Source organism: Rhinopithecus bieti, unplaced genomic scaffold (assembly GCF_001698545.2).
Source record: "Rhinopithecus bieti isolate Rb0 unplaced genomic scaffold, ASM169854v2 scaffold_34310, whole genome shotgun sequence".
Lineage (NCBI taxonomy): Eukaryota > Metazoa > Chordata > Mammalia > Primates > Cercopithecidae > Rhinopithecus > Rhinopithecus bieti.
In genome coordinates, this window is record NW_016814622.1 from 1,397,638 (window position 1) to 1,424,860 (window position 27,223).

General features: G+C 47.9%; 2 protein-coding genes across 4 annotated transcripts in view; one reads left to right on the top strand and one right to left on the bottom strand.

Annotated features, from left to right (window-relative positions):
- Positions 1-1,115: 1,115 nt before the first annotated feature.
- On the bottom strand, positions 1,116-7,370 carry BAG5 (BAG cochaperone 5). Of its 3 annotated transcripts, none has more exons than XM_017851511.1 (2): positions 7,176-7,370; positions 1,116-5,741 (listed from the first exon to the last, which is right to left on the bottom strand). In XM_017851511.1, exon 2 carries the CDS (start codon positions 5,711-5,713, stop codon positions 4,370-4,372), a length of 1,344 nt encoding a protein of 447 aa, XP_017707000.1. In that variant the 5' UTR covers positions 5,714-5,741; positions 7,176-7,370; the 3' UTR covers positions 1,116-4,369. The 3 variants fall into 3 exon arrangements, with proteins under 3 accessions (XP_017707000.1, XP_017706999.1, XP_017706998.1); XM_017851510.1 differs by lacking the exon at positions 7,176-7,370 and adding an exon at positions 6,655-7,168; XM_017851509.1 differs by lacking the exon at positions 7,176-7,370 and adding an exon at positions 6,468-7,168.
- Positions 7,371-7,496: 126 nt separating this feature from the next.
- The window catches only part of COA8 (cytochrome c oxidase assembly factor 8), a 30,412-nt gene continuing 10,685 nt past the window's right edge, over positions 7,497-27,223 (top strand). Inside the window, 3 exon segments of the mRNA XM_017851512.1 lie at positions 7,497-7,684; positions 17,208-17,409; positions 19,437-19,496. Coding sequence (XP_017707001.1) covers positions 7,523-7,684; positions 17,208-17,409; positions 19,437-19,496 — 424 coding nt within the window. The 5' untranslated portion in view covers positions 7,497-7,522.

The following is a 27,223-nucleotide window of genomic DNA, read 5'->3' on the forward strand; positions in this document are numbered from 1 at the left end:
TTTTTTTGAGACGGAGTCTCGCTCTGTCGCCCAGGCTGGAGTGCAGTGGCCGGATCTCAGCTCACTGCAAGCTCCGCCTCCCGGGTTCACGCCATTCTCCTGCCTCAGCCTCCCGAGTAGCTGGGACTACAGGCGCCCGCCAGGTCGCCCGGCTAGTTTTTTGTATTTTTAGTAGAGACGGGGTTTCACCATGTTAGCCAGGATGGTCTCGATCTCCTGACCTCGTGATCCGCCCGTCTCGGCCTCCCAAAGTGCTGGGATTACAGGCTTGAGCCACCGCGCCCGGCCAACTCCTGTCCTATTTCTAACCAGCCTTGAAGAGCCCGGTGAGACCCCTCCCTAAGCCACTGGTCTTTCTCCGGCTTGCGCTTGACACCTGCCCTGACACCAGACATTCACACCTGAGACAGACCAGGAGTGGCTGACTCCCCTCATCCCTTCTCTGATTAGACTGGAATTTCTCCATGGCCACTGGTGGCACAATGGACTCTTCAATCCTCAGCGCAACACGAGGATACGCTAGGAGCCTGGTTAATGCTGCTTCCAGTGTAACAGGTAAAAATCCTCACGTGTGGTAGAGGATTTATTCAAAAGCTCTTATTTCCCCCAGAGTGTTTCTCTTTAACTGTACACATCATTTCTCTTGGCTCTGGGCCTATCATGTGTTTGCGAGGCTTGCAAAGTCTGCCTCTGTTTGGATCACCTGAAAGATAAAAGCAGGCAGAGAAGACAACAAAAATACAATAGAAGGCCAGGCGCGATGGCTCACGCCTGTAATCCCAGCACTTTGGGAGGCTGAGGCAGGTGGATCACGAGGTCAGGATATCGAGGCCACATTGAAACCTCATCTCTACTAAAAATACAAAAAATTAGCCGGGCATGGTGGCGGGCGCCTGTAGTCCCAGCTACTCGGGAGGCTGAGGCAGGAGAATGGCATGAACCTGGGAGGTGGAGCTTGCAGGGAGCCAAGATCGCGCCATTGCACTCCAGCCTGGGCGACAGAGCAAGACTCCGTTTCAAAAAAAAAAAGGACTCCTCATTCAAGTCAGACAGTCCATGAAGGTGATAATATATAAATATATAAAGAACACACACCTCAGACTCACAGCCTTTCACCACTGCAAGCATAAGCTAAGAGACTGGTTTTATTTCAAGAATAACTAAGGGTATACTAATACATGCATCTCAAAATAACATTGAATTATTGAAGACACACTGTTCCAGGAGTCAGAGTTGACAGAGAGGGGACAGGAACCCATGTACTAGAAAAACACACTTGCATTATACGTCAAAATTGATGGCCAATATTTCCCTAGGTATTAAAAGAAAAATACCCAACAAATTAAAAGCTGAAAAGCTGTGCTAAAAAAAAAAAAAAAAAAAAAAAAAACCTTGCATATACAAGCTAAGCTCAGACCCTTAGAAACCAGATAGAAATGGTCAAAGTCAAACAAATGAGAAAAACTGGCTGAGCTTCTCAAACTAAATCATATCAAATATATGTACATTTTAGCAAAATAAACCACTACACTTTGTAGACATATTCATAACATTTATTTTAATAACTACTTCATTATAGGCTGACTGGCTTTCCTGTTTGGATAAAGTGTGATCTGAAAGCAGCGCTGACTGAATGTAAATCAAGCGAACGTTCCCAGTCATTTTTGGCATGAACATGGATTAGTGTTTAATGCAGACCCAAGGCCACACATTTTTGGGGAGTAGGTTTTACTTGCAGTACAGATTCCTTTCATGTAAGATCACAAAAATACAACACAATGTGACAAGCCCCGTTGAAGAATTACATGCAGTAGCTCATATTAACACAAACAGCTCCCCATGAGGGCCGAGAAGAGCTAAATCCGGTGTCACTAGGGTTCACTGCAGGAGTAGAATAATCCGGTACAAGGATCTAGAACAGATTGAAACCAGAAGCAAAGCCATGCCTGACAGTCATTCAAGGTCAATCTGATCATTTTCATGACCAAAATAACCCATGTGAACAATTCAAAATGACCGTGGAAGAGCTGAGCACCCTGTACTCACACAGGATGCCCAGAGCTTGGCAAAAGGTATACAAACACTTTTGTTTCAAAAGCATCACAGAGACATCTACTTTCAAAGAACAATGGATACTTTTAAAGGGAATGCTGATGTTTAACTTTACATAATGAAATTAAAAATGTAAGTACTACTGTGGTGAAGAATGTGCCTGAAGTGTAATCAGGATTTCCTGGCGGTATAATTAAAGATCTCTAATTTAAAAATTCTTCCTGGGCTGGGCGCCGTGGCTCAGACCTATAATCCCAGCACTTTGGGAGGCCGAGGCAGGCGAATCACGAGGTTAGGAGTTCGAGACCAGCCTGACCAACATGGTGAAACCCCGTCTCTACTAAAAATACAAAAATTAGCCAGGTGTGGTGGCTCACGCCTGTAATCCCAGCTGCTCAGGAGGTTGAGGCAGGAGAATCACCTGAACCTGGGAGGTGGAGCTTGTAGTGTAGTGAGCTGAGATGGCAGCACTGCACTTCAGCCTGGGCAACATCTCAAAAATAAATAAATAAAAAATAAAAACTCTTCCGCAAGATTTTAAGAGCATTCTAAAATTATGATACAGAAAAGCAATCCTAAAACTACTCTGGCCAAAACGTGGATTCGAATGACCTGCCTTGAGCCCGCAGTTCCCAGGAGCTGGACCTGCAGTAGTGTGGGAGCTCACAGCCTCAACACCGACTGCCCTCTGACCCCACCATCCAGTGATTCTAAACATTTCTAGTAGGAAAGACCAAGGGATTTTCATGATCGGGAAATACTGAGAGACAAACTGAAGATCTGTTAAGGGCTATGCTTTTGTCATCGTTTAGGTATTTAAGGCTACTCCTTTAGCCAGCATACTTTCAGCTGTGTAGAGTGACAATTTCCCTACACAAAGTTACCAAATTAGCATCTCTGAAAGAGAATAATATTACCCTGGATTTCCAAAGATGCACTCTAATAGGATGACCAGGCAAAAAGTGACCCGGAGGAGGAGTCTGTTATAACACCCGGACCAACGTGTTCTCAAGGCACTTCAGAACTTCGGGGAATTACTTCATACTGAATCCTCAGAAAGTACTGACGGAAATACACATCCTTTAGCAGAAGAAAGACGCTTCATGCAGGATTGACTTTAATGGCTCTTTCAGGCAACAGAGAAACCACATGCCCGTAACATGAGCTCAGGTGTTCAGCAGGCACCCAGAGGAAGCCTTTAATTCCGAGCAAGTTTCACTAATTAGTCCTGGAGCAGGTGTGGTTTTGATATTTACCATGTGAGTGGTTAACAGCTGACTGCCTAGGAAAACCTAGGAAGGCCTGGTCCCTCTGGGTTACTGACAGCATCCACCCTCACGTTGTAACACAGCACCGGGGAGGTGTGACAAGGTTGAGCATTTTACAGCCTTGGACCACAGAAGAGAACCATTACATGCTACATTCAGACTTTTTGGCTTAGTTTTAGTATAACCTGACACTGGAAACCCATCTCCAGTCTTCATCCTCCAACTACAGGTATGGGTGCTTCCTTTTCTTTTTTTTTAAAGCCCATTAACTTCATTTAAAGGTTCCCGTCCTTATGAATTACTCACTAAGGAAAACTATAAGCTCAGATTTTAGAAAAAGCAATTTATAAGATATTATTGCTGGTCCTTTATCCCTTCTCTTTAATGCAATCTCAAAGGTTTTTTGGCTATTAGTTTTCACAATTTTCTTATGTTGCACACAAAAACAGGATTCCTCTCTCTAAAATGTAGAGCATGGGGAAAACACAGATGCTGTTTTTCCAACTAAAAATGTTTACAAAGAACAGATTGTCTCAACAAACAAAAAAACCCCACCCCATTAAGCTGGGTAGGACCAATAAGTGAAAAAAATGTCTTCCATCGAGCATAGTAAAACAGAACATGTACTTCTTGTGTTTGAACCTTACTCCTATTTAACCAAAAATTTCCCCTTTCTCATAATTTTCCTAGTATTATGTAAGGTTATGCCTAGTTCTAGATTCTGAAATACCTGCATTTTAATGCTTGCACAACCCATTTTAAATTTACAAAAGCTGCCTCTATTTCATTTTCTGATTGAAAACACACAAAAAAAGGACAAACCAAACAAACCACACCACATCATAGATAATGATCTGAATGGAAAAGTTAATGTGCTGTAATGATATTTGTCTTGCAACATCACAAGCAGCAGATACTGAATAGAATTTGCTTCAATCATAAATACTGAGACTGAAATATGCACATATAAATCAATGAACTGAAAGCTCTCTATACATAGAAGCACATATGAAGTGCAAAACAATATCAAAAGTGAGATCTCTGGTATTTTAGTACTCCCATTCATCGGATTTCAGGTCGAGATAGCTGAGAATATTCTGGGCAAGCTTCACAGCCTGTTTCCTGGCAGCCTTACACTTCTCTTCTCCCTGCGGATCAACAGCATCCAGGGCTAGCAGCTGCTTGGTGAGCAGCTCTTCCAGCCGGATGTAGTTCTTATCGGTTCGATTTCCATCAAATGAAAGAACTTCTCCCTGGATCTCAGACAAGTTTCCAAGGACGTTCCAGACGGCTTTATGGGATGGGTGCTCCTCACAAGCAAACAGCTTTCTTTTCTCAAGGGCCTCCTTCAAGTCAATATACGTGATCAGAGTTTGCACCTCGATCACTGCTCTTCTCCTGGCTTCCCGGATGCAAGGGTTTTTTTCGAGACTTACCTCATCCAACTGTCCAATTAAACCCTGCAATTCTGTTTTGGAGCTCAGGTACAATTCAGGAGGGTTTTGTGCTTGGAGAAGTTCATTTTTTATTTCTCTCATTCTCGTGAGGACCTTTTCTATTTTTAAAATGGAATGATTCTGTCTCAGGTCAAATGCTTTAGTCGTGTCTGCTTCCTCTTCCAAATCCAGATACTTCAATAATTTGTTGATATCTTCTACTACCTCCCTCCGATAATTTCTGATTTCTGTCCGGCCGCACACATCTAGAGCATCTAGGTCAGCAATCAGCCCTGAGAGCACACAGGATAAGTGCCTGCAGGTCTCACTGTTGTTCACGCCCATCAGAAGTGCAATCAGGACCCCTCGGGCCTTGTTCACCTCACACATCACAAAGTTGATTTTGGCAACGGAAGGATGTGCATCCTCGGAAAGCGGCAGGGAAGGCTGCTTTTTCATGCAGTCTTCGATAATCTCTTGCACCGCACAGATTTTGGTTAAAGTGTGATACCTTGCTTTCCGCAAGGAGATTTTTCCTCCAGTTTTAACATGTGTCAGCCTCAGAATGATATCCTGGATGCCTTCTTCAAACTCATCAGTTACACAGTTGCCTCCATTATAAAATGGCACAATTTTCTCTCTAACGAGGGACTGGGCTTCCTCAAAAATGTTCTGTATTTCAATCCGGTGTGGGTGGTTTGCATTCTGCTCCAACTCTTTGAGAAGACGTTCTGTCTCCTGTGCTGCCCTCTTCCTAGCTTGCTGAATATCTCCTTTTCCTTCAGTATCTACAGAGTCTATTTCAAAAAGCTGTTTTGTTAGAAACCTCTCCAGTTTCTTGTAATTCTTGTCATCTGACAGACCACTGAAGCCGACAACTTGCTGTTCTACACTTTTTACTTCCTTTTGGATTTCCTGAAGCCTACTAATAGAAGGATGTTGGTTTCCCATATCCATACTTTTGTTGTGTTCAGTTTCACAAGCACTAAAAGATGACAAGAATAACTTATTACAGCACAAGGCTTCTGCAGAACACTAATGGTATACTAAGTCATTCTAAAATTCTCATTTTAAAAAGGTATACTTTCGAGCAGTCATCCCACCTCAGCCTCCCCAGGAGCTGGGACTGCAGGCGTACACCACCACGCCCAGCTAATGTTGTTATTTTTAGTAGAGACAGGTCTCACTATATTGCCCAGGCTAGTCTCAGACGATCCGCCTGCCCCCGCCTCTCAAAGTGCTGGGATTAAGGTGTGAGTCACCGTACGCGGCACAAACTATTTGGAACCAGCAGGGCACCTTTATGCAAGGTGAAACAATAGCTCTTGTAACCTTCCGAACACTAACAGTACCCCGCCCCGCCACACAGCTATGCCTAGTTTCCAGAAACTCTAAGCAAAATAAACTGAACCAGTAGAACAAAAACCAGTGGCTCTCAGATATCCCCAAGGTCCCCACTTCTTCGTTTCTCTCCATCCCTTTGTGCACTTCCCCTCCCCACCCTTTTAGCTCCTCACACATCTTCCCTCCCAGATGTCTCCCTGAAGAGATAAAAAACCCCACAGGTAACGAAGAGCGACGGGGATTGCGCTGAAGGGCGCCACCTTGGGCTTTCGAGGCCCAGCACCTCCTCAGCCCCCAACATGCTCCACTCTCTCAAAAAAATACAACCTGTGAAAACGTGGTAACTATGAATAATTCATTCACTCGCCTCCCACTGAGAGTCCACAATCTCCTAATGCACGTTTCAAGCTCTTGGCTTCTATCAAACGGCTCGCTCAAGGTAGGTAACCAATGGAAACGCATCATCCATCCCCTGTGGATGTTCTGGAGGCCACGGAGGGCAGGCGGCCCGAGTTCCTTCCTCCCCGCCTCGCCCTTCCCTCTTGGCTCTTTACCCAGAGGAGGTCTGAGCTGGCTGCGATCTTGGCGTCCCGTGGCTGAGGTGGCGAGGTGGAAGATCAGCCCTTTACGGGGTGCGGCACTGGAGCTGGGCCCCCAGCTGCATCCCTCGCGCCCCTCCAGACTAGGTCTGAGCGGGGCAGCCGGTGAAGGGGCCGGCGGTGAAGGGGCCGGCGGTGAAGGGGCCGCTACTGGCTGCAGCAGCCGCTCCGGGCGTCTCGGCCTGGGTGCCAGGGCGCGCCCGCAGGCCCTGACCTCACAATGGGCGCGCGAGGGGCCCTCGGCCCGGCCGGGGGAAGCCGGGGAAGGAGGGGAGCCAAGGCCCGACCACCCCTGGACAGCGTCCGAGCCAGGGACGGGGACGGCGCCGAGACCAACTCTGCTCGGCCTGTGCCGACAGGCTGCGCTGGGGTGGGCGCTGGCGGAGGGGTGGCCCAGCGGGGAGCCCCGCGCGGAGGTGGGACCCCACTCGTCCCCCGCGACGGAGGGAAAAGGCCGCACGCCGCGCTTCGCTCACCTGTCCCGCCCGCGCCATCGCGCGATGCGTCGCCGACGCTTCCACGACTTCCGCAGCTCCGGCAGTCGCCCGGGCCAGTCAGCCCCGCCCCTGGCCGAACACCCCTAAACCCGGGGACGCCTCCTCCGGCGTCCGCGCCTAGCCGCCGACAGCGCCACGCCCACCGCCAGCGACGCGGCAAGGCAACCTGGAGTGCCAGCGACCAAGGAGTGGCCGCCCGGGTCAGCCCGCTCCACCCGCCGCTCCCGTAGCCCGTCGTACCGCGGGGAAAGCGCACTGTCGACCGCGCCGCCGCCCTCCCTCGGGCTTCGCGACCCTGCCGTAAAGCGGCCTCTCGCGTCGTCGCAATGCTGCCGTGCGCCGCGGGAGCCAGGGGGCGTGGGGCCATGGTGGCCTTGCGGGCGGGGAAGAAGAGTCTTCTCCGCGCTCTCAGCCGCTCCTTCGCCTGCCGCGGCTGTCAACTCGCTCCGGAGCGCGGCGCCGAGCGCAGGGATACGGCGCCCAGCGGCGTAAGCAAGCGCCTGGGGATATTGGACCGGGAGGGGTGACCGGAAGGAAAGACAAACCCGGGCCTCGGGGCCGCTGCCTGCCATGCACAGCCGCCTCAGGCCTTTCTGCAGGTGCGCTCGCGTCCTATCCCGAACAGTCTCGCAGCCCCAAGGCTTCCGCGTCCGCGCTCTCGGTCGGATGGGACTGAGGGTGCCGCCGCCACGCCGGAGACTGTTGATAGCCAGAACCTTTAAGCATAACAGAGTCACCTGGCAAGTTTGTACCTACTTGATTTGTTCCCGAGAATGATTATTTTTTATATTTAAAGAGCTCTTGGCTTAGCGTGCATTTTTTTTCTTTTGTGTGTGTGTGTGTGTTTTGGCTTTGTTAAAATTATTAGAGCTTTTCTTCAAGCGGTGAACACTTTATACTTTATCATCGTACTTTTGTAGCACTTCACGTTCAATAGTTGTTCTTATTTGCAAACTATGTGTGGGTATGTGCATGTTAGTGGCCAAAGATGCGCAAAGAATGTCTGTAGCAAGAAAGAGTGGCAAGCAATTTTTATAAGTCATACTTTTGGGAGGGATGTTTTGTTTAAGGGAGGCCTAGGCCTTGATTCCATCTGTCAGATGAAAATGTTGACTAACGGTGTGGAATGGGCTGGAGATAAAATATTCAAGCAAAGCATGCAAATACCAAACAGGCTAATGAAGGAGGCTGGAAAACTTGGTTTAAACAATAATTAAAGAAGTGTAAAAAAGAGCTAATTAAAAATTGTTCGGGCTCCCTGGCTCACACCTGTAATCCTAGCGCTTTGGAAGGCCGAGATGAGCAGATCACGAAATCAAGAGTGAGACCATCCTGTCCAACATGGTGAAACCCCGTCTCTGCTAAAAATACAGAAATTAGCTGGGCGTAGTGGCGCACGCCTATAGACCCAGCTATTCGGGAGGATGAGGCAGGAAAATCGCTTGAACCCGGGAGGGGGAGGTTACAGTGAGTGGAGATCGCACCACTGCACTCCAGCCTGGCGACAGAGGGAGACTTCATCTCAAAAAAAAAAAAAAAAAAGCTAATTAAAAATTGCAAATGTACTTGCTTGTACATTTTCATTTCTGTTGGGCTGTGGCTGTTAGCACACTTTTATAATTGTAGCTTTGAAGGTCTGTCTAGTTTACAATTTAAACAAGAAGTTACCAGGGCAACTTGTCAACTTAGACGCCCAAGTGGCTGACTCAGTTCTGTGTTACAGTGGCCAAGCCCTTGCCTTCTATTCCTAGAACATAGAAACCCACCCAGCATCTCCGTCTTTGGGCAGAGAGATACAGCAGGTGTCTGAAAATGCTCTAAGAGAGCAAACTGGAAATCAACCCAGACATTTCCCAGGGGGAGGATTTTCCCTAGCTTATTTTGTGAATTTGTGCTGGAAAGAAACAACAGCACCCAAATAAGGATTTCTCCATTGTCATATAGACTTCTTTTTTTTTTTTTTTTGAGGCAGAGTCTCCCCCTGTCGCCCAGGCGGGAGTACAGTGGCGTGATCTCAGCTCACTGCAACCTCTGCTTCCTGGGCTCAAAGGATTCTCGTGCCTCAACCTTCCCAGTAGCTGAGATTACAGGCGCCCACCGCCATGCCCGGCTAATTTTTTTTTTTTTTTTTGTATTTTTAGTAGAGACAGGGTTTCACCTGTTGGCCAGGCTGGTTTCGAACTCCTGACCTCAAGTGATCCGCCTGCCTGGGCCTCCCAAAGTGCTAGGATTACAAGTGTGAGCCACCATTCTCAGCCTTAGACTTCTTGTTAAAGTAAAATAAGTCTTACCATGGGTCTGTTCTCAAGATGAGAGACCTCTCTGCCTTCTTTGTTTTTTCTTTCTTCGAGATGGAGTTTTTGCTCTGTTGCCCAGACAGGAGTGCAATGGCGCAGTCTCAGCTCACTGCAGCCTTCACCTACTGGGTTCAAGCAGTTCTCCTGCCGCAGCCTCCCGAGTAGCTGGGATCACGGGCGCATGCCGCCACGCCTGGTTAATTTTTTTTTTCTTTTTTTAGTAGAGATGGGGTTTCACTATGTTGGCCAGGCTGGTCTTGAACTCCTGACTTCAGGTGATCCACCCGCCGCGGCCTCCCAAAGTGCTGAGATTACAAGTGTGAGCCACCGTGCCCAGCCAGCACCAGCTTTTAATTGAAAAACATTATAGAACTTAAGAGTTAGGCACCATTCTTCCTTCCAAATCCATCTTTAAAACTCAGCTTTTCAGAAATATAACTGCTTTTGGTAAAGAAAAAAAATTAGACTTTTTTTTTTTCTTTGAGACGGAGTCTCGCTCTGTCGCCCGGGCTGGAGTGCAGTGGCCGGATCTCAGCTCACTGCAAGCTCCGCCTCCCGGGTTTACGCCATTCTCCTGCCTCAGCCTCCCCAGTAGCTGGGACTACAAGCGCCCGCCACCTCGCCCGGCTAGTTTTTTATATTTTTTAGTAGAGACGGGGTTTCACCGGGTTAGCCAGGATGGTCTCGATCTCCTGACCTTGTGATCCGCCCGTCTCGGCCTCCCAAAGTGCTGGGATTACAGGCCAAATTAGACTTTTAAATTCTGTTCCCTAGCCACTTCATGCCTGCTTATGTCTTACCTATGTAGTTTGCATCGCTGGTTCCTAAACTTGTTTGCATGTAAGAATTAGTGTGGCTCTTTTAGTTCTTTTTTTTCTTTAATCTGGAAGTTCCCAAACCAGAATTGGTTCAGACATACTCCCTTTTAGCTCTTTTTTAATCCATAGGTTCTGCTTCCATCACCTCCCCACCTTTTTTTTTTTTCGAGATGGAGTCTCACTCTGTCACCCAGGCTGGAATGCAGTGGCATGATCTCAGCTCACTGCAACCTCCACCTCCTGGGTTCAAGCTATTCTCCTGCCTCAGCCTCCTGAGTAGCACCTCCTCACCTTTTTTTTTTTTTTAAGCAATTTATTTGGAGAGGGGATCACATGTCCTTTAAAACTTCCTACAGTCTGGATTTTGCTGATTGTGTCTCCATGGTGTAATTTAGCATGTTCCTCTGACCTCTTTCTTGTAAATTGACAGCTATATTCTAGACCTTTGACCACATCCAGATTTTTTGTTTGTTTTTTGAGACAAAGTCTCACTCTGTCACCCAGGCTGGAGTGCAGTGGCGTGATCTCAGCTCACTGCAACCTCCACCTCCCAGGTCCAAGCAGTTCTGCCTCAGCCTCCTGAGTAGCTGAGATTACACGTGCCTACCACCACGCCTGGCTAATTTTTGTATTTGTTGTAGAGACAGAGTTTCACCATGTTGGCCAGGCTGGTCTTGAACTCCTGACCTCAGGTAATCTGCTCATCTCAGCCTCCCAAAGTGCTGGGATTACAGGTGTGAGCCACTGTGCCTGGCCCAAAGTCACTTTTAGCTTCAAAAATGAGCTGTAGGGTATACCTTCTTTTTCTGTTTCTATGGATTGTTTACTAAGGTTTGAATTTTTCTGTAACTGGTAGAACCTGCAAGTCATTTGAACCAGAGTTTTCATAAGAACAGGTCATTTTAACCCCATCTTCTTTTTGGTTAGAGTTACTAAACTGGTAAATAAAAGTGATCCGGCCAGGATCGTGGCTCACACCTTGCCAGCACTTTGGGAGGCTGAGGCCGGCAGATCACCTGAGGTCAGGAGTTCAAGACCAGCCTGGCCAACATGGTGAAATCCTGTCTCTACAAAAATACAAAAATTAGCCAGGCCTGATGGCGGTACCTGTAATCCCAGCTACTTGGGAGGCTGAGGCAGGAGAATCACTTGAACACAGGAGGCAGAAGTTGCAGTGAACTGAGATCGCGCCATTGCGCTCTAGCCTGGGCGAGGGACCAAGACTCCTTCTCAAAAAGAAAAAAAAAAAAGTGTGATCTATTGCATATTGATTTAAGCAAGACATCTGATAAAGTCTCTTATGTATTTTTGAAAACTGTGTCCTGTGTTATGGTGCTTGAAACACCAGTGGAAACATTTGTCTCAGGGTGGTTTGTATTTCCTGCACAGGTTCTTCATGAGGTGCCAGTGATACAGAAATAAATGTGTGTGCCTCTTTTCACACATGCACAGATGGCTCTCCAGGCAGGAGCTCTGCATGCTAACACATGCCTCCCTAGTGCCTAGAGCGGTGCTTGGCCTTTGCATGGTGGCGCAGGTACAGACAGGTTGATGCTTATGGAGAAAGGGTGAATCCGCTATGCCCATTTTGGGAATCTATCGGAAGTTAATTGTTTGCAGCTCCAGGCAGGGTCTCCTGATGATACAAGGGGAGCACCACCCTGGGCCTGCCTGCCGGGCACAGAACTTCTGAGAGGAGGAGGGTTGGAACAAGCCCACAAATAACGATCTTTTTCCCTTTTTTGGAGATAGGGTCTTGCTCTGTTGCCCAGGCTGAAGTGGGCAGTGGCACAAACAGCTTACCACAGCCTCAACCTCCCTGGCTCAAGTAATCTTCCTGCCTCAGCCTCTTTAGTAGCTGGGGCTACAGGCACGTGCCACCACGCCTGGCTGATTTTTAAAAAAAATTTTTTGTGGCCGGGTGCGGTGGCTCAAGCCTGTAATCCCAGCACTTTGGGAGGCTGAGACGGGTGGATCACGAGGTCAGGAGATCGAGAGCATCCTGGCGAACACGGTAAAACCCGGTCTCTATTAAAAACTACAAAAAACTAGCCGGGCGAGATGGCGGGCGCCTGTAGTCCCAGCTACTCGGGAGGCTGAGGCAGGAGAATGGCGTGAACCCGGGAGGCGGAGCTTGCAGTGAGCCGAGATTGCGCCACTGCACTCCAGCCTGGCCAACAGAACGAGACTCTGTCTCAAAAAAAAAAAAAATTTTTGTTGCTTTGCACAGCAGCAGTGTTGTAGCCAATGAGATTTATCCAAGGTGTGATTATTGCTAATTGAAAACTTTTCCCAATACCCTGCCGTGATGACTTGCAATATAGTCGGCATTGGCAATGTTTTACAGTCTCCGTACAGAGACCGAAAAAAAAATTTTTTTTTGTAGAGATGGGGTCTCACTTTGTTGCCCAGGCTGGCCTCGAACTCCTGAGCTCAAACAATCCACCTGCCTCGGCTTCCCAAGGTGCTGAGATTACAAGTGTAAACCACCAAGCCCAGCCCACAAATAATCATCCTTAGACAATGTCTAAAGACAATCTTTAGACAAATTGTCTCATCATTTTTCGACAATACTGAGGTGCAGGCCTTGTGTCTGGTGGTGGTGGGAAAGAGATGGTTGACTAGGGCCTTAAAGATAATAAAAATAATTAACATGTGTTTGCAGCAGGGGTGGCTTCCTGCTGTGGTCACTCCAGTGTAGGGTGAAAGTGTTCCAGCCTGGATAGCTCTCCCATGTCTTTGGCATTCCTGAAATTAGGAGACTGTTTTCATTGACTTTCTAGTGTTTGCCATTCTGGTGGATTATCCTTCTTCTATACTGCTGGATCGGGTTTGTGGATTTGTCTAGCATCTGTGTAGAATAGGGGAGTGGGGACCCTAACCCTCAGCAAATATGGAAGTTCCTGACTGCTTCTCAGATGGGAACTCAAAGCCTTTATAGAACTGAGAATTAGAACAGGAAGCAAGAATGCTAGGAACTTGCTAACATTTTCTCTTCATTATTCCCTGGCCGTTTCCCCATGGTAGCTTTGTGTCATGTACGTGCACTTCCAGGAACAGGGTGCAGGGGAACCATCTCAGTGTCTCCCCTTCCAAATCTTGGCTTCTGGAGGGAGAGATGCTGGGGTGGGAGTGCTCCTTGGTGGAGTACTCAGGAGCTTAATAAAAGCAGAGGGAGCTGGAGAGCAAGGTCTGGACTGCAGAGCTAGCACAGAGAACCCTGGTGTGGGGCTGTCCAGCCTACCAATATACAGTTAAGAAGAAAGGAGGGCCGGGTGTGGTGGCTCACGCCTGTAATCCCAGCACTTTGGGAGGCCAAGGCGAGCGGATCACGAGGTCAGGAGAACAAGACCATCCTGGCTAACACGGTGAAACCCCGTCTCTACTAAAAAATACAAAAAACTAGCCAGGCGAGGTGGCGAGCGCCTGTAGTCCCAGTTACTCGGGAGGCTGAGGCAGGAGAATGCCGTGAACCCGGGAGGCGGAGCTTGCAGTGAGCTGAGATCCGGCCACTGCACTCCAGCCTGGGCGACAGAGCGAGACTCCGTCTCAAAAAAAAAAAAAAGAAGAAGAAAGGATATATATGTGTGTGTGTGTATATATATATGTATAGTGTGTGTGTGTGTGTGTGAGAGAGAGAGAGAGACAGGGTCTCACTCTGTCACCCAGGCTGAAGTGCAGTGACACGATCTTGGTTCACTGCAACCTCTGCTTCCCGGGTTCAAGCAATTCTTGTGCCTCATCCTCCCAAGTAGCTGGGATTACAGGTGCACACCACCATGCCCTGCTTATTTTTTGGTGTTTTTAGTAGAGATGGGGTTTCACCATGTTGGCCAGGCTGGTCTCGAACTCCTGACCTCAAATGATCCACCTGCCTCTGCTTCCCAAAGTGCTGGGATTACAGGCCTGAGCCACTGCACCTGGCGGAAAAAAGATTTTCACAAGAACTGGAAAGTTAACTCCCCTCCCAGACCCAGAGATGCAGATTCGGCCTGACCAGCAGGAATGCACATGTGCCTCACTGTGATGAGGGCAGAACTGAGGCTGCTTCTCAGGAAACTGTGAGGGTCTAGCTGCCCCCCCACCCCCACCTGCAGACACGAGGGCCGGATAGAAGAGCCTCCCAGCATAGCCAATGGGACACCATGAATCATAAGCTTGTACTGTGGAAACCAGCAATTATGGTAATTCCTCACACTACAAAGGGCTCTTCCTCTTACCAAAGGACATTTTCCTCCCCCAAGCTGCTTCTCCTCCCTTTTAAATAGCAGCTCCTCAGTGAATAAAGGCAGAAACATGTGGTTATAGGGAAGTACAAAGGAAGATAACATCTCTCACATAATGGCAAACAATGATTTGAAAATACTGGTTATCGTAAAGCAGTTTATGTGAGTGATAACTAGAAGATAAATATGGAAAAGTAACTGAACACTGCTGACGCCTCTCTGAGCTTGCTTTGTGATATGTGGGCAGCTAGAAAAAGCAGCTAATTGTTAGGTGGCTCCTGTAAACACTTCCTGATGGGGAGCCTGTGAGCAGAAAAGAGCAGGCACAGGCCTGGACAGTGGTCATGCACTGTTAGCATGAAACCCGCTGAGCAGCAGACACCCGGGTCAGCTTGGAGGAGGGAAGGAGTCGCTGTCCTGGGCCACAGTCTAGGGGGTGGACCCTGGTGCCATGCCTTTTGTGAGACTCACGTTAGTTTCTACCAACAGCCAAATACCACAGATGCAAAGACTTGGGGGAGAAGCCCATGAACATTGTCTGAATGTATGGTAAAGAAAAAAAAGAAAAAATAATCGTTTGTGGAAATTTAGGCTTTATTGTTTTCATGGGAAATTTGGTGATTGTATACAGTTTTGTTTTGTTTTGTTTTGTTTTGTTTTGTTTTGTTTTGTTGAGACAAAGTCTCTGTCACCCAGGCTGGAGTACGGTGGTGCCATCTTGGCTCACTGCAACCTCCGCTTCCCAGGTTCAAGCGATTCTCCTGCCTCAGCCTCCCAAGTAGCTGGGAGTACAGTCACCTGCCACCATGCCCGGCTGATTTTTTTGGTGGAGACAGGGTTTGGGGTTTCGCTGTGTTAGCCAGGATAGTCTTGATCTCCTGACCTCTTGATCCACCTGCCTTGGCCTCCCAAACTGCTGGGATTACAGGCGTGAGCCACTGTGCCCAGCCTGTATATAGTTTTTAGACTGATGGGTAAAATGTTGAAGGTCTGTATTGCATTCCTGCCTTTACTTTCTAAAAAGGATTCCTAAATTGATCCAGCATCAAATCAGTATTTTTTTAAAAATTTTATTTTATTATTATTATACTTTAAGTTCTAGGGTACATGTGCGTAACGTGCAGGTTTGTTACATATGTATACTTGTGCCATGTTGGTGTGCTGCACCCATCAACTCGTCAGCACCCATCAACTCGTCATTTACATCAGGTATAACTCCCAATGCAATCCCTCCCCCCTCCCCAAATCAGTATATTTTAACCCTGACGATGAGCAGTATAGTTTCAGGTCTTGAATAGTGGGTTCTCCCACTGTAACTCCCTGACAGTTCTTCCTGCCCATTGCACAAACAAAATCAGTTCACGGAGACCATGGCATTTGCAGTAAAGAAAGAGTTTAGGACTGGGCGCGGTGGCTCATGCCTGTAATCCCAGCACTTCAGGAGGCCAAGGCGGGTAGATCACCTGAGGTCAGGAGTTCAAGACCAGCCTGGTCAACATGATGAAACCCCATCTCTACTAAAAATACAAAAATTAGCTGGGCCTGGTGGCACGTGCCTGGAATCCCAGCTACTCAGGAGGCTGAGGCAAGAGAATCGCTTGAACCTGGGAGGTGGAGGTTGCAGTGAGCCAAGATCACACCACTGCACTCCAGCCTGGGCAACAGAGCAAGACTCCGTCTCAAAAAAAAAAAAAAGAGTTTAATTGATGTGAGGCCGGCCATGCTACATAGAAGAGTTATTACTCCAGTCAGTCTCTCCATGCATTTGGGGGCTAGAGTTTTTCTGAAATAGTTTGGAGTAAGGGGTGGCGGTGGCTGGGCAGTGGGTGCTTGCTGCCGATTGGTCAGGGCGCAATCACAGGGGTGTGGGAATCATCCTCCTGCCAGAGTGGCTTCTGGGCGGGTCCAGGAGGAGCCATCACGTTGGACTTGCAAAACACCTGAAAAGATACCTCAAAAGACCAATCTTAGGTTCTGCAATAGAGATGCAGGAGTAATTGGAGAAGTTGCAGGTCTTGTGACCTCTGGAATGACGGCTGGCACCTTACCCGAATTCAGACTCCTCACCTCTTCCTAGCCTGGTGGGGTCTCTCATTAGCTTCAGAAAGCTTAGCAAAGGTGGTTGAGTTTTGGGAAAGGGCTGTTACTATTTAAACCAGAAACTAGGCCCCGTTTGGTGGCTCCCACTTGTAATCCCACCACTTTGGGAGGATTGGGAGTGGCCGAGATCACGCCACTGCACTCCAGCCTGGCGACAGAGCAAGACTCGTCTCTAAATAAATAAATAAGGGCCGGACGCGGTGGCTCAAGCCTGTAATCCCAGCACTTTGGGAGGCCGAGACTGGCGGATCACGAGGTCAGGAGATCGAGACCATCCTGGCTAACACGGTGAAACCTCGTCTCTACTAAAATACAAAACTAGCCGGGCGAGGTGGCAGGTGCCTGTAGTCCCAGCTACTCGGGAGGCTGAGGCAGGAGAATGGTGTAAATCCAGGAGGCAGAGCTTGCAGTGAGCTGAGATCTGGCCACTGCACTCCAGCCCGGGCGACAGAGCGAGACTCCGCCTCAAAAATAAATAAATAAATAAATAAATAAATAAATCCAGATTGTGCATTTTATAATATTAGATGCTCGTTTTGTCGTATGTTAATCCAATTTACTTTGTTAAAGGTGTCAAGATTCTGCCCTCCAAGAAAGTCTTGCCATGATTGGATAGGACCCCCAGACAAATATTCAAACCTTCGACCTGTTCACTTTTACATACCTGAAAATGAATCACCATCGGAACAAAAGCTTAGAAAATTAAGACAAGAAACACAAGAATGGAATCAACAGTTCTGGGCAAACCAGAATTTGACTTTTAGTAAGGTGAGTTTCAGTTTTAGATCAGAATGAGAAACAACACAGTTGGCCACTTGAGGGTGCTAGATATTTAGTATTTGCTTTGCGATTTGTCTCAGTCCCTCCCCCACACTGTATGTATGTGTGGATGTGTGTATATATACGCATGTAATTTTAAAAACTAGTATGTAACTATATATAAGAGATGGGCATTCGTAGAACCACAGATCTTGAGACTTTGAAGGAAGCAATGTGTGAGCAGCAGAGCCAGAACTGGAAGTACGTGTTTTACACACACATATGTGTGTGTTTGTCTTTATGAGAATACCAGTTTTCTTTAGGTGGGGCATGGTAGCTCTGCAGTCCCAGCACTTTGGGAGGCTGAGATGGGCAGATCACTTGAAGCCAGGAGTTTGAGAGCAGCCTGGCCAACGTAGCGAAACCTAATCTCTACTAAAAATATAAAAATGAGCCAGGTGTGGTGGCATATGTCTGTGATCCCCGTGACTTGGGAGGCTGAGGCACAAGAATTGCTTGAACCTGGGAGGCGGAGGTTGCAATGAGCCGAGATCGCACCATTGCACTCCAGTCTGGGTGACAGGAGTGAAACCCTGACTCAAAAAAAAAACCCAGTTTTTGTGACATGTTGAATTCTTCCTGAGAATTCAAAAACATTTTTTTGTTGTTGTTGGGTTTTTTGTTTTTTTTTTTTTGAGACGCAGTTTCACTCTGTCACCAGGCTGAAGTGCAGTGATATGATCTCAGCTTACTGCACTCTCTACCTCCCAGATTCAGGCGATTCTTCTGCCTCAGCCTCCCAAAGAGCTGGGATTACAGGCACACGCCACCATGCACAACTAATTTTTGTATTTTTAGTGGAGACCGGGTTTCACTATGTTGGCAGGATAGTCTTGATCTCCTGACCTTGTGATCCACCCACCTCAGCCTCCAAAAGTGTTGGGATTACAGGCATGAGCCACCGTGCCCAGCCGAGAATTCAAAATTCTTAACAAGATACTTATAAATAAACTGTGTAAGAAAAAGGCATAAATAGTCTAAACCAGAAGAAAAACATTTAAACTTTTTTTTTTTTTTCTGAGATGGAGTTTCACTCCTGTTGCCCAGGCTGGCGTGCAATGGTGTGATCTCAGCTCACCACAACCTCCACCTCCCTGGTTCAAATGATTCTCCTGCGTCAGCTTTCCAAATAGCTGGGATTACAGGTGCTCGCCACCACACCCGGCTAATTTTTGTATTTTTAGTAGAGATGGGGATTCACCACGTTGGCCAGGCTGGTCTTGAACTCCTGACTTTCAGGTGATCTGCCTGACTTGGCCTCTCAAAGTGCTGGGATTACAGGCGTGAGCCACTGTGCCTGGCAACATTTAAACTTTGATTTGCCATTTGAGTGGGCTGTGTCAGGTGGGGTATATTTATCATATTCTGTGGATTTTTTTTTTTTTGAGACGGAGTCTTGCCCTGCCGCCCAGGCTGGAGTGCAGTGGCCGGATCTCAGCTTACTGCAAGCTCCGCCTCCTGGGTTCACGCCATTCTCCTGCCTCAGCCTCCCACGTAGCTGCGACTACAGGCGCCCGCCACATCGCCCGGCTAGTTTTTTGTATTTTTTAGTAGAGACGGGGTTTCACAGTGTTAGCCAGGATGGACTCGATCTCCTGACCTCGTGATCCGCCCGTCTCGGGATTTCTCCATATTGGCCAGACTGGTCTGGAACTGCTGCTCTCAGGTGATAAAGTGCTAGCATTACAGGTGTGAGCCACTGCACCTGACCTATTCTGTGGATTTATAAACAGTGTCTCCCAAGTTTATTGAACATCTTTTCAAATCCTGTTATAAACAGAACTTTTAACCACATATCAGAGGGTTTTAAAATGAGCATTTCGAAGATGGGTGCACCTTGCTTCTCAGAAAATCCCACATCTGCACTTTCCAGGACATCCGTGAGCTGGTGCTCTAGCAAAGAGAAAATGGAAAGACAGAGAGAAAGTTCTGAGAGCCTTTTTTTTTTTTTTTTTTTTTTTTTTTTTAGGAAAAATGAAGAATTTTAATTCCACTCATAGACTAAAAAACTAAAAGGCCTGGGCCTGAGAACTGAATCAGGTTAGTGCATTTGTTTGGGTGTTTTGGGGTTTTTTTTTTTGCTTTCTTTGTTTGGGTTTGAGCAAGTCCATGAGAAGGTAAAGCAAGGGCGGTGAGAGAAGTGGGGAAGTTCAGGGCAGTTCTTGGCCTGCTTTGGGGCAGTGCTCGGCACACCCCTGTCCAGGTTCTTTTGCACACCCGGTTCCCAAGCATGGCTCTCCAATCTCTAGCTCCCTCTTCTCTCTCAGGAGTTTAGGTGGTTATGATGGATGACCACCTTCTGACCTTTGACTTCCATCCTGAGGTCTCAGCCTTTGCAGCTTCTCCCTCTCCAAAGCAGCTTCTCTGCTGATCCCTGCTCTCAGTTCACTGCTCAAAATAGCCTTTCCTTATTTTCTCTTGGTGTTGTTGTTAGGCCTGAGTGACATCTCATGCTGTTCATTAAACAGATGTCTGCTGCCAAAATGATGTTCTGATAGAAAATCCAAAATCAACGACCCCAAAAGCCAAGTCTGTCATTGGGCTAAAGTGCCATTCCTACTAATCCTTTACCTCACCTGATTCATTTAAAGTAAAGGGCTGGGAGCTTGAGTTACCCCCGTGCCAGGACCTCTGTTGCTGTTTGCTGGCCGCTGGAGAGGTGGGGACTTGCAGGGCAGAGCTGGAGCAGATGCTGCATCCAACAGTAAGCATGAGAATGAGCACTCCCAGTTTCGGGTCCTGTGCTGGACACTGTGCAAGTCCTGTGCATATATCACCTGTTGCATTTCCCAGTGACCCAGTGAAGTAGATACTGTTATCTTTACCGTTTTATAGAAGAGCAACCTGAGGCTTCCCCAAAATTACACAGTGAGAATGTGGTGTGGCCTGGATTCTCACCTCGGGAGTCAGATTGCAAAGCCTCCCTGGGCCTCACCACGCTCCATGGGTGTCAACGAATTCCATGCTGACCTGGTGTGCGTGTGTGTGCGCGCGTGTGTGTGCATGTGTGTGCGTGTGCGTGCACGCGTGTGTGTGCGTGTGTGCATGTGCGCACCACATGTGCCATGCCATGTCGGTAGGTCTGTCGTATCAGGTAGGACTAGGTCGGCTCATGCCTTGGAAGTGCTTTGGAGACAACCACTCTCCTGACAAATGAGAGTTGTTGTTTTGATTCTTACTAAGGTCCCAGAATCCTGTTGATGGCTTTGCTGAGTATTGAACGGCTGGCCTTAAATTAGGTTTGAAAATGAATTTGGTAATAGGACAGGATGTGTTAAGGAAGGGAAGCATGAAGGGAGCTGCCTGCTCTGGCAGCTGTTGAAAGTTAGCAGGCCACAGTGCCTGCAGTGGGAGTGGGGCAGCAGGCGTGTCACCTTGGGCCAGAGCATGTCTTGTACACGGTTGCACCAATGCGTGAGGATATAGGTCCCCAAGAGCCAAGAGAGGGGGAGCTTTGTTGAATACGTGATGTTGGAGAAACCTTTGGCCCAAAAGAACAAATTTAGATTCGTTCTCCCTGCAATACAAATATGTTCCAGTGGGTCAAAATGTTAATTATTATTAATTTTTTTTTCTTTTTTTTGAGACAGGGTCTCACCCCGTCTCCCAGGCTGGAATGCAGTGGCACCATCTGGGCTCACTACAGCCTTGACCTCATAGACTCAAGTGATCCTCCCACTTCAGCCTCCCAAGTACCTAGGACTACAGGTGCACGCCAGCACCACACCTGGCTAATTTTTGTGTTTTTTGTAGGGACGGAGTTTTGCCATTTTGCCCAGGCTGGTCTCAAATTCCTGAGCTCAAGTAGTCCACCCACCTTGGCCTCCCAAAGTGCTGGGATTACAAGCGTGAGCCACCATGCCTGGCCAAAAAAGTTAATTATTAAAAGTCAGGCCAGGCGTGGTGGTTCACGCCTGTAATCCCAGCACTTGGGGAGGCCGAGGCGGGCGGATCACAAGGTCAGGAGTTTGAGACCAGCCTGATCAACATGGTGAAACCCCGTCTCTACTAAAAGTACAAAAATTAGCCAGTTGTGGTGGCAGGTGCCTGTAATCCCAGCTACTCAAGAGACTGAGGCAGGAGAATCACTTGAACCCAGGAGGCAGAGGTTGTGGTGAGCTGAGATCGCGCCGCTGTACTCCAGCCTGGGTGACAGAGCGAGTCTCTATCTCAAAAAAATAAAAAAAAGTAAGTCGATTATTTATGGATTAAAGAGTTAGATACATAGTTCCTAGCTGTAGAGCATCTAATAGGATATAACAGACTCTCTATTATCTGGAGGAATGATACCCTCCTGAGCTTGAGGGTCAAGATAGAGATATTCAAGAACATAAAAGCTGAAAACATCTATGTTCAGACTCCTTTTGATCCACCTTTCTGGACAGGAGAGTTTGCTGAGCAGATGTGGGGGTGGCTCAGTACCCAGGGGAGGGTGGAGCTGGCCCCAGTCATGGCCTGTGCTCAGACGCTAAGACCAGAGCAATTTCTTCCTCGTGTTTAAACTTTTCTCCTAGGCCACTGCTTTACCTTTCTCATGCTATAAACTGGCTTTCTCTGCCTCCTTGTTTATCCCTCCTAAGTTCAAGGAAGCAGTCAGCTGAGGAGGCTGCCTTTCCCCAGGCTGGCACCAGCCCAGTTGGGAGGTGCCGGATTAGCTGAGGCGGAGGTGGGGCTTGTGCAGAGAGCCTGGCTGCTGCCATGGAGACGGGAGGAAGCAGGCAAAAGAGCAGGCCTGCTGGCAAAGGATCAGAGGGCTGGGCAGACACAGGGATCAGTGTTCCGGAAATGCGAGGAAGGGCAAGTGCTGGCAGCAAAGGTGACATGGGCAATTTGGACTTCAGGAAAACCTGCCACAAATTTGCAGAAATAACACACATTTATAGACAAGTAACGTGACTACAAGAAGAAAAAATTGCTCAAACTCTAAATTTTACAAGGCATATTTGTTGATTTTTTCTGTCACCAGGCTGGAGTGCAGTGGCATGATCTCAGCCACTGATTCAACAAGAAGTCATCATTTCATGCTTACTCAATTCATGGGGGAATGTTTTCAGTCTTGAGACTCAGTGCTGGTAGAGTTACATCAAAGGTGGATGGCAGTAGAAAATCCTCAGTCCCTTTTCCAGAAGGATTTAGCAAAACATACTACACATATCCCAGGAAGCAGGAAGGTGATGCTCATGAATCATGTGTAAGAATTCATGTGGAGAGCCAGGCTTCGTGACTCACACCTGTAATCTCACCACTTTGGGAGGCTGAGGTGGGTGGATCACTTGAGCCCAGGAGTTTGAGACCAGCCTGGGCAACATGGTGAAACCCTGTGTCTACAAAAAATTTAAAAATAAAAATAATTAAGGCCAGGCGCAGTCGCTCACGCCTGTAATCCCAGCACTTTGGGAGGCCGAGACGGGTGGATCGCCTGAGGTCGGGAGTTCAAGAACAGCCTAACATGAAGAAACCCCGTCTCTACTGAAAATATAAAATTAGGCTGGGCGCGGTGGCTCATGTCTGTAATCCCAGCGCTTGGGAGGCCAAGGTGGGTGGATCATGAGGTCAGGAGTTCGAGACCAGCCTGATCAGCATGGTGAAACCCCATCTCTACTAAAAATACAAAAAATTAGCCAGGCATGGTGGCGGGCGCCTGTAGTCCCAGCTACTCTGGAGGCTGAGGCAGGAGAATGGCGTGAACCCGGGAGGAGGAGCTTGCAGTGAGCTGAGGTCATGCCACTGCACTCTAGCCTGGGCTACAGAGTGAGACTCCGTCTCAAAAAAAAAAAAAAAAAAACAAAATTAGCCAGGCGTGGTGGTGCATGCCTGTAATCCCAGCTACTCAGGAGGCTGAGGCAGAAGAATCACTTGAACCCTGGAGGTGGAGGTTGTGGTGAGCCAAGATCGCACCATTGCATGCCAGCCTGGGCAACAAGAGTGAAACTCCATCTCGAAAAAAAATAAAAATAAAAATAAACAGCCAAGTTTGCAAGTTTGGCAGTATGTGTCTGTAGTCCCAGCTACTCGGAAAGCTGAGGTGGGAGGATTGCTTGAGCCCAGGAGGTGGAGGCTGCAGTGAGCCGAGATTGTGTCACTGCACTCCAGCCTAAGTGGCAGAGCCAGACCATCTCCAACAGCAACAACAAAAATTCATGTGGGAAACATGGGAAGAGTTCAGCTCTGTGTTCTTTGCAGCAGGATCTTTCATTGCAGAAGAATGGGAAGAATGGAAATGTCCAGTACTAGCAGAACGGATAAGGCTGTGGTGGCCTACCCACTCACTGGCCTTCACTGGAATATTCTGCAGCAGTGCAGAAAAACGAGTGATTGAATTTAAAGTGCAAGCAGCAGAATACTGTGATTTCAGTTCTGCCAGTCTCAAACTTAAATCTCATTTGTAAGGCAGGCAGTATTGTGGGAGAATTTCTCTAATGTATTTAATTCTCAGAGTGTTTATGCAATGGCAGGAAGTGTACCATCAAAATGGGTTTAGTTTAAGTCAGTCTCCTGAGTATTTATGAAACACCCACTTGGTTTTCGGTAAGTGTGGTGAATTCGGTATTCTGCCTCTTTACCTGGACTTAGTGGTATGTTCGGTAACAAGCTGCAGTGCTGCAATGTGGACCATGCCCTGCTTAGCAGACATTATAGCGCTTCTGCTGCCTGCTGAGCCTTGGCCTGGGGGTGTTTGAGCCAAGTGCAAGGAACCTGTGTCAATGGAGTCAGGTGGCAGCAACTGGTACCCCTGCCTGCGGGGTAGTCCCGTGGTCACCCTAACAGCAGCGACCACAAGCAAGCACTTCTGTGCCAGCCCCACCCCTCCTGCCACACTGACGGAGTGCAGCCTCATGAGGTGTGCGGTTGCCGTCACACACTAGAGAGGAAGATACTGAGATGCAGGTAAGTCACAGCTCTGGGGCCACACAGCCAGGTGGGGATGGTCTTGGCCTTTGTCTATCCCAGATGAGGTCTCGCTGTGTTGCCCAGGCTGGCCTCAAGCAGTCTTCCTGCCTCAACCTGAGTACGGACACAGTTTTGAGTGCCCTGTATGTGTATTAACAGTAACATATGAGACAGAGTAGGCCCTCTTTATCCGAGGGATACATTCCAAGACCCCCAGTGAAGGCCTGAGACTGAGGCTAGTACCAAGCCCTGTGTGTACACTATGTTTTTCCCTACACAGTTGTCCCTCCCCTACATCCTCGGTTCAACCAACCATGGATTGAAAATATTGAAAACAATAAACATAATAAAATATTGAAAATAAAAAATACCATTTTTTTTTTTTAGACGGAGTCTCACTCTGTCGCCCAGGCTGGAGTGCAGTGGCAAGATCTCGGCTCCCTATAAACTCTGCCTCCCGGTTCAAGCGATTCTCTTGCCTCAGCCTTCTGAGTAGCTGGGACTACAGGCACACACCACCATGCCTAATTTTTGTATTTTTAGTAGAGATGGGGTTTCACCATGTTGGCCAGGCTGGTCTCAAACCCCTGACCTCAGATGATCCGCCCGCCTCAGCCTCCCAAAGTTCTGGGATTACAGGCGTGAGCCACTGTGCACCGCCAAAAATAGAAAAATTTAGAAGTACAGCATAATGGCTAGGCGCGGTGGCTCATGCCTGTAATCCTAGCACTTTGGGAGGCTGAGGCATGTGGATCACGTGAGGTCAGGAGTTTGAGACCAGCCTGGCCAACATGGTAAAACCCTGTCTATACTAAAGATACAAAAATTAGCTGGGCATTGTGGTGCATGCCTGTAATCCCAGCTACTTGGGAGGTTGAGGCAGGAGAATCATTTGAACCTGGGAGGCGGAGGCTGCAGTGAGCCGAGATCGTGCCACTGCACTGTAGCCTGGGCAACTGTTGAGCAAGATTATGTCTCAAAAAAAAAAAAAAGTACAGTATGACAGCTGTTCATACAGCATTTACGTTGTATTAGGTATCATAAGTAATCTAGAGATGACTTAAAGCATATAGGATAATGCAAGTAGGTTTTTTGCAAATATTTGGAGACAAGGCCTTGCTCTGCCACTCAGGCTGGAGTGCAGTGGCGCAATCATGGCTTGCTGGAGCTTCAGCCTCCCAGGTTCAAGCCATCCTCCTGCCTCAGCCTCCCAAGTAGCTGGGACTGCAGACACACGCCACCGTGCCTTGCTAATTAAAAAAATTTTTTTGGTAGAATTTTTTTCTCACTGTGTTGCCCAGGTCTATCACACCATTATAATATTTTATTTTGTTTTATTTTTTTATTTTATTTTATTTTATTTTATTCAAAACGGAGTATCCATCTGTCACCCAGACTGGGGTGCAGTGGCGCAATCTCGGCTCACTATAAGCTCCACCTCTGGGTTCAAGCAATTCTCCTGCTTCAGCCTCCCGAGTAGCTGGGAGTACAGGTGTGTGCTACCACATCAAGCTAATTTTTTTTGTATTTTTAGTAGAGATGAGGTTTCTCATGTTGGCCAGGATGGTCTCAATCTCTTGACCTTGGATCCACCCACCTCAGCCTCCCAGAGTACTGGGATTACAGATGTGAGACACTACACCCAGCCCATTTTGTTTTTTGTTTTTTTGAGATGGAGTTACATTCTTGTTGCCCAGGCTGGAGTACAGTCACGCAATCTCGGCTCACCGCAACCTCCGCCGCCTGGGTTCAAGGGATTCTCCTGCCTCATCCTCCTGAGTAGCTGGCATTACAGGCAAGTGCCACCCCGCCCAGCTATTTTTTTTTTTTTTTTTTCCTGAGACAGAATCTTGCTCTGTCACCCAGGCTGGAGCGCAGTGGCTCGATCTCGGCTCACTGCAAGCTCCACCTCCTGGGTTAACACCATTCTCCTGCCTCAGCCTCCCAAGTAGCTGGGACTACAGGTGCCCGCCATCAAGCCTGGATAATTTTTTGTATTTTTAGTAGAGACGGGGTTTCACCATGTTAACCAGGATGGTCTTGATCTCTTGACCTTGTGATCCTCCCGCCTTGGCCTCCCAAAGTGCTGGGATTACAGGCGTGAGCCACTGCGCCCAGCTATTTTTTTTTTTTTTTGTATTTTTAGTAGGGATGGAGTTTCTTCATTTTGGTCAGGCTGTTCTCAAACTCCCGAACTCAGGTGATCCGCCCATCCCAGCCTCCCAAAGTGCTGGGATTACAGGCGTGAGCCACCGCACCCAACCTATTATACCATTTTATATAAAAGATTTGAGCATCCTGAAATGTTGGTATCTGTAGTAGTTCTGGAACCAATCTCCTATCGATACCAAGGGACAAGTTTTCATTTATAGCTATGATAAAGTTTAATTTATAAATTAGGCACAACGAGAGACTAGGAATGATAACTAATAAAACAAGTATAACAATATGCCGGCATCTCAAATCTTGTGCTCTGCGACAATTACCAAGTAAATAAGGGTTATTCAGACACAAGCACTGCTGTATGGTGACAGTGGATCTGATCACCAAGACGGCTGCTGAGTGACTCACTTAAGAGTGGGGAGCAGCCGGGCGCGGTGGCTCAAGCCTGTAATCCCAGCACTTTGGGAGGCCGAGACGGGCGGATCACGAGGTCAGGAGATCGAGACCATCCTGGCTAATACGGTGAAACCCTGTCTCTACTTAAAAATACAAAAAACTAGCCGGGCGACGAGGCGGGCGCCTGTAGTCCCAGCTACTCGGGAGGCTGAGGCAGGAGAATGGCGTAAACCCGGGAGGCGGAGCTTGCAGTGAGCTGAGATCCGGCCACTGCACTCCAGCCTGGGTGGCAGAGCAAGACTCCGTCTCAAAAAAAA

Bases quoted from the DNA above. Each gene is read 5' to 3' on its own strand.
- BAG5 (XM_017851509.1), bottom strand. From the start codon at position 6,565: ATGATGCGTTTCCATTGGTTACCTACCTTGAGCGAGCCGTTTGATAGA. The intron at 5,742-6,467 runs GCGAGTGAATGA...GTCATCTTTTAG, and splicing joins TTGTGGACTCTCAGTGGGAG to TGCTTGTGAAACTGAACACA.